Source organism: Wyeomyia smithii, chromosome 3 (assembly GCF_029784165.1).
Source record: "Wyeomyia smithii strain HCP4-BCI-WySm-NY-G18 chromosome 3, ASM2978416v1, whole genome shotgun sequence".
In the NCBI taxonomy this organism is placed as follows: domain Eukaryota; kingdom Metazoa; phylum Arthropoda; class Insecta; order Diptera; family Culicidae; genus Wyeomyia; species Wyeomyia smithii.
The window spans coordinates 199,976,837-199,990,992 of record NC_073696.1 but is presented as its reverse complement, the minus strand read 5'-3'; the positions used below and the strand labels follow the sequence as shown (position 1 = coordinate 199,990,992).

Sequence of the window (14,156 nt, the reverse complement as noted above, 5' to 3'; positions counted from 1 at the left end):
AAAAAATCACCTTTTTAGCTGATATATAAAAATCAGAAACCCACGTCCTTCGGGAAAAGACTGCGGTGTGAGACTATACTGACAACTGTCCTCTCTTTCTACTCTAACAGCCTTATTAATATGCTATTCATGAGAGCTCAGATACAGCTAAAGCTAACACCGGCAACGAAGCTGTCTTGTGTTGTACACGACAGCTCATTCTTGCGCATGTATTTTGTTCGATCAGACATGACAGCCATGTTTTGTTTATTTCGAGGATGTCCTGTTGGTTTGGCCTGCGCTGTTGACAGCCTACTGATCGGCTGCGGCTGTTATCGATGACTCACACTCCTTCTTTTGTTCTCTTTCTTAGGCCGATGCCATGATTAAGTCGAAGCAAATCGTTTCATATATTTTCCCATTGTTGATATTATTCCCCACATGAGAAAAACGTGTTTCGCGCTGCCTCGCTTGCATTATAGCATCGGCCTTACTCCCGTGAATCATAATCATCAGACAGCCCGTTCGGATTTATGCCGCAGGATTTCGCGCTGTGAAGGCTGTCGGTAGCGACAGCTTGGAAGAACCGTCATTCATGAGGAGATGAAAAATAACAGCCCGTTTGGCATTGCATGTGTGTGCTATCGTCAGTCGCTGTCGGACAGTTTACCGAACGTATGGGGAGCAAGGAGAGTTGTGCAATATAATGAGAGACGGATTAGTTTGAAATTTGTTGTCACTGTCTTACAGTCATTTTTAGAAGCGTGCCCATGACTACGACGTTGAGCGGCTGCTGTCTTTAAAAATAGAATACAGTAGGACGAATATTGAAGTAGGATGAATATTGCAGCAGTGATGAAAAACATTGTCAAAAATGGTTTATTTTATTGAAAAAATCGTGTAAATTTTGCATATTTTTATTGTTGGTCAATGTCATAAGAACTGAAACTGAAATTATCGGCGAAATAATGGAAAAACAAAAAAATAGATTTGTTTTTTATCCGCAATCTTTATGGAATGAAACTTTAGGATTCATCCTTTTTGTACAACGCGAGACAGGACACTACCCTTATTATCGTTTTTCTGTGAGTGTTCTAACGTTACAGTATCACGTGAGATGCAAGATGTCAGTAAGAAAGGAAAACTTTCGAGTACACCTGGGAGATTATACCACATCCCTGTCACTAATGTAATTTTTCATACATTTTGCTTGAAACCGTTTCTCTATGGCTCGGTTACACGTCGTACAGCTATCAGCCGTACTATCGAAACAACCAAGTAAGCCCAGCTCAAGCGTAAACTGCGGTATGTAGAAAGGTAAAAAACGAATAAAGTTGTGCGTTCTATGGATTCCGTGCAAAGCATAATTGGTCACGTCCAGGCATGTCTCGACACGTTCCGGATAACCCCAAATTTAATATAGTTACAAGGATCAGGTTTTACCATTGGTAAATTTACTTAGATTTCCTTTCAATAGAAAGCATATCAGAATACTAAGAGACCGTCTCTATTGTCTTAAATTCAATATTTATCGATTGGACGCTACATTAATTGTATAATTTCAATTAAAAAACAAAACTTCAACATAGTTTCCGCCTATAAAAGATGATTGGCCGCTAAACATACCACTTGATTTTGAACCACGAACGAATGCTAAATCCATTATTGAATTATTTACATACTATTTACTACCTTATCTATCAGTTTATTATGAATTACAAAAATGTTATTCAAATTCATTAAAATTGATGCATACGAAAATAATTCATTCAATTCAAACGACAGAGAGAAAATAACAATCGCAAAATCCAACACATTGTTTCCATGTCAGATCGGTTGGTGTTTATTATTTACTGGAAAGTGTTTTGTAGACTTCACCAACCTGTCAACACATTCATTCGTTCTAAATTTTCAAACATTTGCCCTGCGCATTGAACTGACGACTTGTGATTGCCTAATCAATTCTGTTTGTTTGTTTGCGACAGTAAATCAGTTTCATTTCTACACAGCCAGTGTTTTCCACTCACCTGCGGAATGCTGAGCAGGAACGACAATGAGTAAGCACCGAGTAAATAGCGATGGCAGCGGCGAGCCGTGTTGAGCGACTTCATTGGGTATTTGACCGCAACCCAGCGATCGACTCCAACCAGCACCAGCACGTACGTCGACAAATACAAGCTGAACATCTGCAGTAGCTTAAACAGCTTACAAGCTACCATACCGGCCATCCATTCCACCGTGTAGCTCCAAGCCGCCTCCCCTATCATGCAAAAGCCGGTCACCAGAAGGTCGGCAATCGAGAGATGGAATATGAGCGAGTAAATGGCACTCCAGTTGTGCCGGGCCAGTCGTCGAGTTTTGCGGTCTCGCTGAATACTGCACATGGTAGCAATGTTGCCCAGCAATGAAACAAATGCCATTGCCGACAGTACAATCACTCGGATGATGGCTGATTTGGACAAGGCCGGTGCGTGAGGCAGACATACGATTCCCGGATGGCTGCTGCTAGTACCATCCGGGCCAACCGTCACGTTCAGCTGACCGCACTGTTCCAGAGAAAGAGTAACGTTCGCTATCAAGTTCGTCTCCACGATAATATCCGTCGCCAACGTTGCCAGAGTCGATAAGTAAGACGACGAAGACGGATGCCGCTGCAACTGGGATGCGTTTTCCCAGCTGAAGGACGATGTAGGGATGGCAACGTTTGGTCCCGACACGGGTGATATTTCGGTTGCTGGCAGAAACGTTCCTGGCCACCGTGAGGTCACGAAGCCGTCGCTTGTGTAATTTTCCAATATCGAATAATTTCCATTGTAGAGTGATTCGATCAGGATGGATGATAAATTGACTGCCATCGTTTCTCAGGAGTGCCCCTTACTGTATCCCAGCACGGGGCCAGATACTAGCCGGCTGGGATGCGGAAAGCCTTCCCAGTTTCCTATGGCCTATTCTACGCAGTGGTGAGCTGAAAATTGGAAATGAGACACAAGGAAATGAAATTATAATATGCTTGAAATATAATTTAGTATTCGTTACAGTTGATTTGAATACAATCAATAAAAGACTGTAACATGAAGAGGGTCTTTTTTGTTTCATAAAAGGGAATATACTATTGAAGCATTGCTATTGTTTTGGTTCATACAAAAATTGTTCTCTTGATTAATAAAATATTGCTAAAATCACAAGGCTATCGTTACAATGCTGTTAATTATAATAGTCCACAGGTGGGTAAATTCTGTTTGTCGCTTCTTAATGTGTTGTGTTGACTGTATACTTCCTGTTAATTGAGTACCATAGTTACTCTCGTTAATCTCATAATCCATATAATCGGTTTATCTTGTAAGTTGTAATGTTTACGATGTACGTTACGAACAGTCAACAGATCTAACACGGGAAAAGAGGGAATGAGTGGACAGTTTTATTGTGGTACACATTATGTTGTATTACGGTTGAGTGGAGAAAAACTTGCTGCGGTTTGTCTACCGGAAACAATATGTACGCTTCTGAAGAAGTTAGGGTCTGTAAAGACATGGAAGATTTTTAATCTCACTATTGTCCGTGTAGTATATAAACAATCTTTTTACTCGTCCTTTGTCACCGATGATTGACGTGTTTTAACGTAATATAACGTTGCTGTTGTTGTTAGACATCATAATAGTTCAAGCTATTCAATTCTTTGATGATCTATGTTTTGAATTGTTGACCTCATAGTGCTGATAGTGCTCTCTGACTTTTAATTTGTTGGTGGCATTCAACATTTTAACAGTTTTTCTCTTTTCACAGTTTGATATTTTGACAGTTTCACATTGTGTTAGTTTCACAATATGACAATTTGAAAATTTGACATTTTGATATTGATTTTCCAATATTTCGGCATTCGGACGGTTTTGACATGTTTACATGTTGTCATTTTGATTTTTTAATATTCTGTTACTATGAAATTGTTGCACTTCATCATATTTACATTTTAATATTTGTGACGTTTTGGTATTTTGACATTTTAGTGTTATGACATTTTGACATCGAATGTCAATTTCCATTTGACATTTTGACGAGTCGACGTGTTTACATGTTGACATTTTGATATTTTGACATTATGATATTGTGACATTCCGATATTTTGACGGTATGGTATTTTGACATTTCCACATTTTGACGTTTTGACGTTTTGGCGTTTTGACGTTTTGACATGTTGACATGTTGACATTTTGACATGCTGATAAGTTGACATGCTGATAAGTTGACATGCTGATAAGTTGACATGTTGACATTTTGATATTTTGACATTTTGACATGTTGACATGTTGACGCTTAGAAACGTTTGGTTGGTAAATGGCTGGACATGTGTAACCTGTAGACCCTAATTTAGTCATTCAACTTCTATTCCAACCTCATCGTGGTGCCGACCGGGTAACCTTAGTGGAGTAACCTTAGTGGAGATCGAGTAACCAACCCCCGGTGGAAACTTTGGTCGTCAGCTGACTGGGAAGGGGGGCTCGTGTGTTACTGTGTCCCATGTCAGAAGCGGCGTACAACAGCGTCGAACTCGGAGCGGGCGGCTGAGTCATGAAATGCTGTAACCAGTTGCTACACCGAAGATAGCCGTCGCATCAGCAGGATGTAGGTATCGCGACGCTGGTAAGCTAGCATACCGAAACCTCTACCAATTACGAACAACGAATTAGGAATACGGAACGGATCAATCGGTAAAAACATAGGCTACGAACACAGGAACAGAAAACGGTGAACGAACGGTATTTGGAACGTCCGATCTCTCAACGAAGTACTACAGCGGCAGGGAGTAAAATTTAGGTGACTCGGTGTTTCGGTGGCCCTATTGCACACACTCCTTTCAAGTACCACATCTACTGCAGACTAAGCAGCGGACACACCTGCAGGCATCCAAATGGAGGAGCCTGGGAGCGGTCACGTACTGATTGACGATCGGCACTTTTCAAGTGTTAGGTTTTTTTCGGGGATCAAACATTGATTCTGATCGTTATCTCGTCGTTTGTAAGATCCGCGCATGGTTTTCGAACGTTCTGAAATCTCGCACAGAGAGGACGGGGCGTTTTAATGTACAGCGGTTGAAAGCAGAGGGCGTGGCGATCAACGGATCGCAGAGCAGCAGGAGGAACGAGTGGTAGACATCAATGGGCTGTGGAGTAGTATTCACGGTGCTATTGGATGAGAAAAACCGTGCCAGGTACTGCAAGCTCACTACTATGCGTCAAAACAGGGAGGAATCCAGGGAGGCAAGAGATGCCTAAAAAAGAGTCCACCGTCGGAAGAAGCGCCAGCACGCGAAGCAGCTGCTCGTCAGCGCAGACGACAACTTTGCTAGGAATGACGTGCGGAGCTTCTGTAGAACGGTCAACAGAGTCAGAAGTAGGAATTTCCCTGTGCCAGTGATGTGTAATAAAAAGGATGGCAACCTGCTTACGGATAAACCGACGGTTGCAGCCAAGTGGAAAGAGCACTTTCCGGCGCTAATGAATGGTAAGGAGCAGGATGAGCAAAACAGGATGAGGTTCATGAGCGACGAACAAGCTATAGAGCCAAGGAAACACAGGAGAAGGCCAAAAAGGCGATTAAGCTGAAAGCGGTGTGACCGATAAGAAGGATGGTGTCTTGACGGAACTTTTAAAAACGGGAAGTGAATTAATGCCAAACGACTGGATGTAAGCCCTCAGATGCCCAATCTACAAGAAGGGCCATCGACTGGATTGTTGCAACTATCAAGGCATTACGTTGCTCAACTTCTCACACAAAGTGCTCTACCGTGTTCTATTGTTCAGATTAAGACCGTTAACAGAATCCTTCGACGGTGAAAACCAAATTAGCGTTCGACAGGGGCATCTCTCGAAAAGTTCCGGAAGTATAACTTGCAGACTCACCATCTGTTGGTAAGTTTTAAGGCAACATATATTTCAGTGGCTGGCTGAACGGCTGGATAATGCATACCTTTGGGGCCAAGTGCGCCTACTGAAACAAAATAGACACCACATGTAGTCTTTAGCCTCTTATCCAGCCACTTCTATCCCGACCTCCACGCGGTGCCAGCTGGGATACGAGCAATCAAGAGAAGATCGAGTAATCACAGAGCCATGCGACGAAAACGGACAAGCGATTGGAAACTCGGGCCGTGGAACTGCCGGTCTCTCAATTTCCAAGGGAGCACACGAGTGCTTTCCGAAGTTCCGCAGATTCGACGTCGTAGCGCTGCAGGCAGTGTGCTGGAAGGGGTCAATGGTACGTACGTTCCGGGATGGTCATGCCATCTACCAGAGTTCCGCAACACGCATGAGCTGGGAACAGCTTTTATAGTGATGGGCGAGATGCGGAAACGGGTGATTCGGTGGTGGCCAATCAGCCTTCGAATGTGCAAGTTGAGAATCAAGGGCCGTTTCTCCAACATCAGCATCATTAACATGCACAGCCCTCACCTCTGAAGTACCGAACTGCCCATAATTCAAAAATAGGCTAATATGCTATTTTTACCAAAATCGAGAAAACAGTTTCTCGTGATGGTACACACCCCAAACAAGGTCCCTATGGAAGCCGATTGTCAAAAAATGCATTTGGGAAGGCAGCAAACGTGAAACAATTTTGGCTAATATCCAAAATAATTGAGAAGTTGGCTAATATCCTGTGAAACTGTGGCATGTTCACGAACCAGTGTATTATTACTGTACTGTGTTTCGTCTAACTTTCGAAAGTGTGTTGTAGCTTGGCGACAGGTAAGCGATCGTAAGGCCCTTGCATCAAATTTGACTTTTTAACGAAGAATATTTGATGCTACAAGAATTTATTTGTTGTGCTGCGAAACCCAATGATCAAAACGTGTGACTGTTTCCTTCTGCCATAAATTATATATTTCTGAAATGATATTTAGCTTTATGATTAGGAGTAATATTAATAAAGAGAAGATACAGATTTAATTTTGGATTTGATGAGAAAAAACAGGAAAGTGGATTGTGATATTACCATGAATATTAATATTCTCGTTATATTGTTATATTGCTGCACGTAACAATTGTCTCGTCGTCCTTTTCATCCTCATTCGTGTTTCCGTGTTGTTTTATTAAATTTAAAACCATTTTTATCACCAACGAGTACGATATAATTCACATCGTATGGATATTAGCCAAATTGCACACCGTTTTGTCAACTGACCTTTCGTTTATAATTGAAAAAAAGGCTACTGTGTTAAAAATACGTGGCGGATGGAATTATTCTACAGATTTCTCAGTTTTAACTCAACGGCAAGGTTCCAGCATGTATGAAGGATCATATACTCAATATATACTCAATTACAATTTTATTACTGCTAAAGTACGATTGTTTTGATTCCGTGATATCTAGTTTTTTTCGTTTTTAAACTGTGTTTTTTTCTGCTAATCGGTTCGGTTTTTTGATAATTAGTTTATTTATTACCTGCGTACTAGCTGCAAAGTGGACTACAGCTGATTATTTGTGCTCACATTCGATTAATTCGATATTTATTTCTCGACTTCGATAACCGTCTTACTACATTGCGACCGTTAACAATTGGCTGAAACTTTTAGCACATCCAACGCTACGAAAGAGATTCCAAACGCTAGCAATGGAGAGTAAAAAACAGTGCGGCGCCTGTAAATTGGAGATAAATGATTTGGAGCCTTTGCGTTGCGGTTTTTGCGAAACATTGTTCCACATCAGCCAGCAATGTTGTGGCATCAACCTTCGAGCGTGCAGAGATATTTTTGGTCTTGGAAAAGTTCTATTTATCTGCTCTGAATGTAGAAGTTTGCTAAACGGAAGAAGCATCCGTGCCTACTTGGCCGATTTGGGTTCTTCCCATCCAAAGAGCACTGACGGCCTTGCCTCGCAATTACAACAATTATCCGGCTTGGTTGAGGTGTTGAGCAAAAAAGTAGACAATGTTTCTTCTACATCGACACAAAACAAACGCTCTGCTGCTTCGCCTATGCTGTCTGCTGTGTCAACTGAGTGTGGAACACCAGTTTGGCCACGTTTGAATGCAAAACGTCGTCGTGGTAATTTTGACCAAACCACTTGTCCAGCTGCAAACAAAGGTACAAAGTCGATTGATTTTGAAAATCTTTCTGTTCCTTTCATCACGCCTGCCGCCCCGAAACCAGTATTCTGGCTTTATCTGTCTGGTTTCCAACCATTGATCACTGATAATGATGTGGAAAAAATCGTTTCTTGTTGTTTAGAAACGAATGATCCCATAAACGTGATCCGTCTTGTGCCGAAAGAGAAGGATGTCTCTCAAATGACTTTCCTGTCCTTTAAAATTGGTCTCGACCCTTCGTTGAAAAAACATGCTCTTAATGCGGAGATTTGGCCAACTGGTTTAATATTTAGAGAATTTTTGGAACAGCCTAAAAACCTGACACGGCCGCTTTACATTGCGACCAGAGAGTAATCTGTACTGGAACCCCTGCCGTATACCTCAACAACGACGATTTAATTGAAATGCGATGTAATATGGACGGCAGGAACCAACTGGTTCCTGCCAAAGGCGAGTATTTTACCAATTTTGAACCCCCCCCCCGCTCTCAATGACTGTACCTTGCAGCGCAACGGCAATTGTGCGGACGAGTACATCTGGACCTTCTACCAAAACGTACGTGGCTTGAGGACTAAAATTAACGACCTGCTTCTAGCAGTAACCGACTGCAACTATGACGTGTTCTCATGACCGAGACAGGACTAGACAACTGTATTACCTCGCAGCAACTATTTGGTGCTGATTTCAATGTATTTCGTTGTGATCGGAGTCCAGATAACAGCAACAAAGTTCGTTTTGGTGGCGTTTTGATCGCTGTTTCGCAACGATATGCCAGCCGTGTGGTGCACTTATCGTATGGCCAAAGCCTGGAACAAATATGTGTTTCTGCGACTATTAAAGGGAAAAAAATTTATATGTGTGCTATCTACATCCCACCGGACAAAAGCCACGACGTGAGAGTAATCAACGATCATATTTTGTCACTGAATGAGCTGAGCGAGAAATGTCTTCCCAATGACGCTGTCTTGGTGTGCGGAGATTTCAACCAAGCACGTATGCGATGGAACTCGATAGATAATAGTATTGTATGCGATTCTTCTCAGCTACCGGCGGCTAGCAGCACTCTTTAGGACGGTATGAATTATTTGTGCCTTCACCAAAGGAACCTTATTTGCAACGCTCCCAATCGGATTCTTGACTTAGTTTTTTGTTCGCCAAATTGTGAGGCTGCTGTGTATATCTGCTCGACTCCGTTTCTACCCGTTGACTCGCACCACCCCCCGCTTGAAATATCTCTTCCCGTGCAAGTTGTGTGTGAAGGATCAGCTGATAGGCGAAATGAACGGCCTTTGAACTTTCGTAGGATCGATTTCGAGGCCCTTTCGCAGTATTTGACTACGGTTGACTGGAGTACGTTTTTTACGAACGATGTTGATGAAATGGCAGAAACGTTTTGTTCTATTTTGAACAATTGGCTAGTTGCGAATGTTCCGCGGATTCGACCACCTGTTTCACCCGCCTGGAGCACTTATCGCTTACGAGAATCGAAACGTGTGCGCAACGCCTGTCAACGGAACCTACGACGACGTAGAACTTCTGGTAACCAAACTAGGTTTCAGCAAGCTAGTAAGGCATATAGGTTTTTGAATTCCTGTCTCTACAAATCGTACGTATTACGGGTACAAATGAGTTTAACAAGAAATCCACGTAGTTTCTGGCGTTTCATCGATTCTAAGCGAAAAAGTTCTGCGATACCAAAAAATGTTTATCTGAATAAGACTACATCTGACGCTATTGTTGATTCTTGCCAGCTGTTTGCCGAGCATTTCTCTTCGGTGTTCTCAACGAATTTCTCATCCAGAACAGAGATAAATGATGCCATCCGTGATGTTCCCGCTGACTTGGTTGAACTGCGTGCTTGTACTGTAAACGTAGATATGGTATTGTCAGCTGCGAAAAAGTTGAAACGATCGTTTGCTCCTGGTCCTGATGGTCTACTTGCAGTTGTGATATGTCGTTGTATTGCTGCTGTAGCTCAACCTCTAAGCGACATTTTCAACCGCTCATTTCAGCAAATGAAATTTCCTCGCATTTGGAAGCAGTCTTTTATGTATCCTGTTTTTAAGCGAGGTGATCGTTATAATGTGATCAATTACCGAGGAATTACGAGCCTCTCAGCCGCTTCAAAATTGTTCGTAATAATAGTGAGTGAAATTATTCTCGATGTCACGAAAAACTACATTTCTGTTGACCAACACGGCTTTATACCTGGGCGGTCGGTAACAACAAACTTAATGAAATTTACCTCGGAGTGTGTAACGAGCATGGAGAATAAAGTGCAGGTAGATACGATTTATACTGACTTGAAGGCAGCATTCGATAAAATTGACCATCAAATATTGTTACACAAATTGTCTCGGCTTGGGATTTCTACTCAACTGGTGACCTGGTTGGAATCCTATCTAACTGATCGTGAACTTCGAGTGGTGATTGATGGTTGTGTATCACGGCCTTTTAGTCTGGTGTCCCACAAGGCAGCAATCTCGGACCGCTTTTATTTATTTTGTATTTCAATGACGCTGCTTTGATACGGGACAAACGTTGTCTGAAACTAGTGTATGCTGACGACCTAAAATTGTATGATGTAGTACAAACGCAGGAGGATTGTTGGCGTTTACAAACCTGTTTAAGTTTGTTTGCTGACTGGTGCCACAGAAACAAACTGATTATAAGTAATGAAAAATGCCAGATTATCTCATTTCATCGTAAATTACAACCAACAGTGTTCGATTACCATATTGACGGCAAATTACTTACTAGAGTTAGTAAAATGACTGATTTGGGAATTTTATTGGACTCAAAAATGACCTTTGATTTGCACCGTTCTGGATTGATATCGAAAGCTACACGACAACTAGGTTTTGTATCCAAGGTTGCTAAGGACTTTTCTGACCCACATTGTTGGAAGTCTTTGTACTGCGCACTTGTACGTCCAATTTTAGAATATGCAGTCATCATATGGCATCCTTACCAGATTACTTGGAGACTTAGGATTGAACGGGTTCAAAAACGGTTTATTCGCTTGGCCCTAAGGAACTTACCCTGGCTAAACCCCGACAGTTTACCTTCATATTATGATAGGTGCCGGCTACTGGGATTAGATACTCTTGAACGTCGAAGGAAGTTACAGCAATCATTGTTTATCGCTGAGCTTTTAAATGGCGAAATTGATGCTCCTGGACTACTCCAAATGTTGAACTTTCGTATCCCAAACAGATCTCTTCGAAACACGACGTTATTGCAACCAATTTATCACCGTACCTTGTTTGGAAATAATGAACCGTTCACAGCGTGTGTTCGTAGCTTTACTGATGTTGAAGAGCACTTTGAATTTGACGAACCAACCCGATATTTTGTAAATAGACTTAGAAATGTGATTAGCTAGTTTATTTATTCATTAAGACTATTTATTGTCAGATGCATTATTCAAATACAAATACAAATAAAAAAGTTGTCATGAACAGTCAAAATATGTTGTGCCGACAAAAAACTTTCAAATGCGTTTTTCTCGATTTGATGCTTATGGCATATTAGCCAATTTTTGAATTATGGGCAGCGAAGACGACAAGGATGATTTCTACGCGCAGTTGGAGCGTAAGTACGACCACTGCCCAAAACATGATATCAAGATCATCATCGGGGGTTTCATCGCTCAGGTCGGCCAGGAGGAGGAATACAACGAAATGAGCCTAAGACTTATCGACTTTGCCGCCTCCAATAAGATGGCCGTGCGTAGTACCTGCTTCCAGCACAACCTCCTACACAAGTACACCTGGAGGTCACTAAACCAGACAGAAACACAGATCCAACACGTGCTAGTTGACTGTCGGCACTTTTCAGTCATCATCGACGTCAGATCCTGTAGGAGCGCTCACGTCGGCTCGGTTCACTAGCTGGTGATGGTTAAGATGCGCCCAAAACTCTCCGTTGTTAACAACATTCTGTACCGACGCCCGCCTCGGTTAGATCTCGCGCAACTGAAGCAGCCTAACGTCGCCGAAAACTACGCGCATTCACTCGATGCTGCGCTGCCGGCAAAGGATCAGTTGGAGGAAGCTCCTCTCGAGGACTGTTGGAACACCATCAGAACAGCCATCAACAGCGTAGCTTTCCCAAATCATTTCCCACCGACTCTCACCGCTAGCCAACTGATTTGTGGGAAGTTATCAGGCCGGCTTCGTGGAAGGACGGTCTACGACGGTCCAAATCTTCACCATACGGCGAATCCTCCAGAAATGCCGTGAATACAAAACCCCCACGCACCACCTATTCATCGACTTCGAAGCCGCGTATGACACTATCGACCGAAAAGGTCATGGGCGAAAACGCCTTCCGGGGAAGCTGATTAGACTGATAAAGGCTACGGTGGATGGGACGCAGTGCTGTGTGCGGATTTCGGGTGGATTGACAGATCCATTTGAATCCTTCTGGGGGCTTCGACAGGGTGATGGTGTCTCCTGCCTGCTATTCAATATTGCGCTACAGGGTGTAATCCATACGGTACAATTTTCAACAAATACAGTCGATTCGTCTGCTTTGCTGATGACATGGACGACTTCGGCAGAACAACTGCGGCGGTGGTAGAACACTACACCAGACTAGAACGCGAAGCAGCGAAGATTGGGTTGCAGATAAATGTGTTTAAAACAAAGTATATGCTAGCCGGCGGAACCGAAGCCGATCGACAACGCCGGAAGTCGACGAGTTCGCCCATCTTGGCTCACTGGTAACCGAGGATAATGATACCAGTCGTGAGCTACGTAGGCGTATTATCAGCAGAAGTCTTGCCCACTATGGGCTCCACAAGCAATTGCGGTCGAACAGATTAAGCCTCCGTACGAAGTGTAACCTGTACAAAACGCTCATAAGACCGGCTGTTCTCTACGGGCACGAAACGTGGACAATGCTCGAGGAGGACCTGCGAGTGCTCGGAGTTTTCAAACGACGGGTACTAAGGACGATCTTTGGCGACGTGGAGGAGAACGGAATATGGAGGTGGAGGATGAACCATGAGCTCGCGCAACTCTACGCCGAACCCAGTATTTAAAAGGTGTCTAAAGCTGGACGGATACGCTGGACAGGGCACGTTGCAAGAATGCCGGATAACTATCCTGCGAAGATGGTGTTTGCCTCGAATCCGGCAGGACGAAGACGACCAAGGGTGCAGCGAACAAGATGGGTAGACCAGGTGAAGCGAGATCTGGCGGAGAGAACATGGTGTCCCAGAGGTTGGAGAGCAGCAGCCAATAACCGAGTGAATTGGAGAAACTTTGTTTATCATTTGCAGCTCGCCGCGCCACGGTCGCATAAGCTAAACTTGAAACTTCAAACGCGATTATCTCGGAATAGTGTTTTTCGAAAAATGACTTTGCCGTGATTCTGATTGTCGGAAAACTACTGAACCGATTTCCTTTATCTTTTTTTTTAATTTTCGTTATTGAATTCGCTGGTCCTTGAACGATCGCTGCTTGAAACATATAGTTACTTTTTGCCGCAAAATAATTTTTATTGCAATTTTTAGCGCTCAAAACGTGCATTTTTTGGGAAAAACGTTCCCGTTTGCACTAAAAAGAAAATACCCTTGAAAGCGATCGTTCAAGGACCCGGCACACTTCTAAACTAATGAAATAATATGCGTTTTTTTATTCCAGTTGACCCGTTGAGTCCTTATCAGGATCACCGCATGCCTATGCAAAATAAGCGTTTCGGGGAAACGGCCATTACTCCAGCAATAATTGGTATATCTCAAAATCAAACGTATTTTGTTGTTGTTGATGAACTGCACTTTCAGAAAAATACCACTTTTAAGCAATGAAAATGGTGCTATGCACTTAAAAATAAATTCTAACTTCCCTCATTTTTCTCGGCCAAAAAGCCAATGTTGTCGAATACGTTGGTTACACGATGTTTGACAGATAGATCCCCCCTGGGTTGATGAATTCGTTTATCTTGGTACGCTTGTGACATGTGATAACGATTTGAACCGTGAAGTGAAACAACAAGTTGCAGCTGCGAACTCGCACAAAACTATCGCTGTATAGGACGCTGATCCTCCCGGTGTCCCTTTACGTACATAAAATATGGACACTGAGCGTAA

General features: G+C 42.8%; 1 protein-coding gene across 4 annotated transcripts in view; it reads right to left on the bottom strand.

Annotated features, from left to right (window-relative positions):
• Positions 1-14,156, bottom strand: part of LOC129730925 (gonadotropin-releasing hormone receptor) — a 283,718-nt gene that overhangs the window by 101,460 nt on the left and 168,102 nt on the right. For all 4 annotated transcript variants that reach the window (XM_055690571.1, XM_055690572.1, XM_055690573.1 and 1 more), the window contains one exon: positions 2,007-2,944. In XM_055690571.1, the coding sequence (XP_055546546.1) occupies positions 2,007-2,834 (828 nt within the window). In that variant the 5' untranslated portion in view covers positions 2,835-2,944. The remainder of the gene's footprint in view (positions 1-2,006; positions 2,945-14,156) is intronic.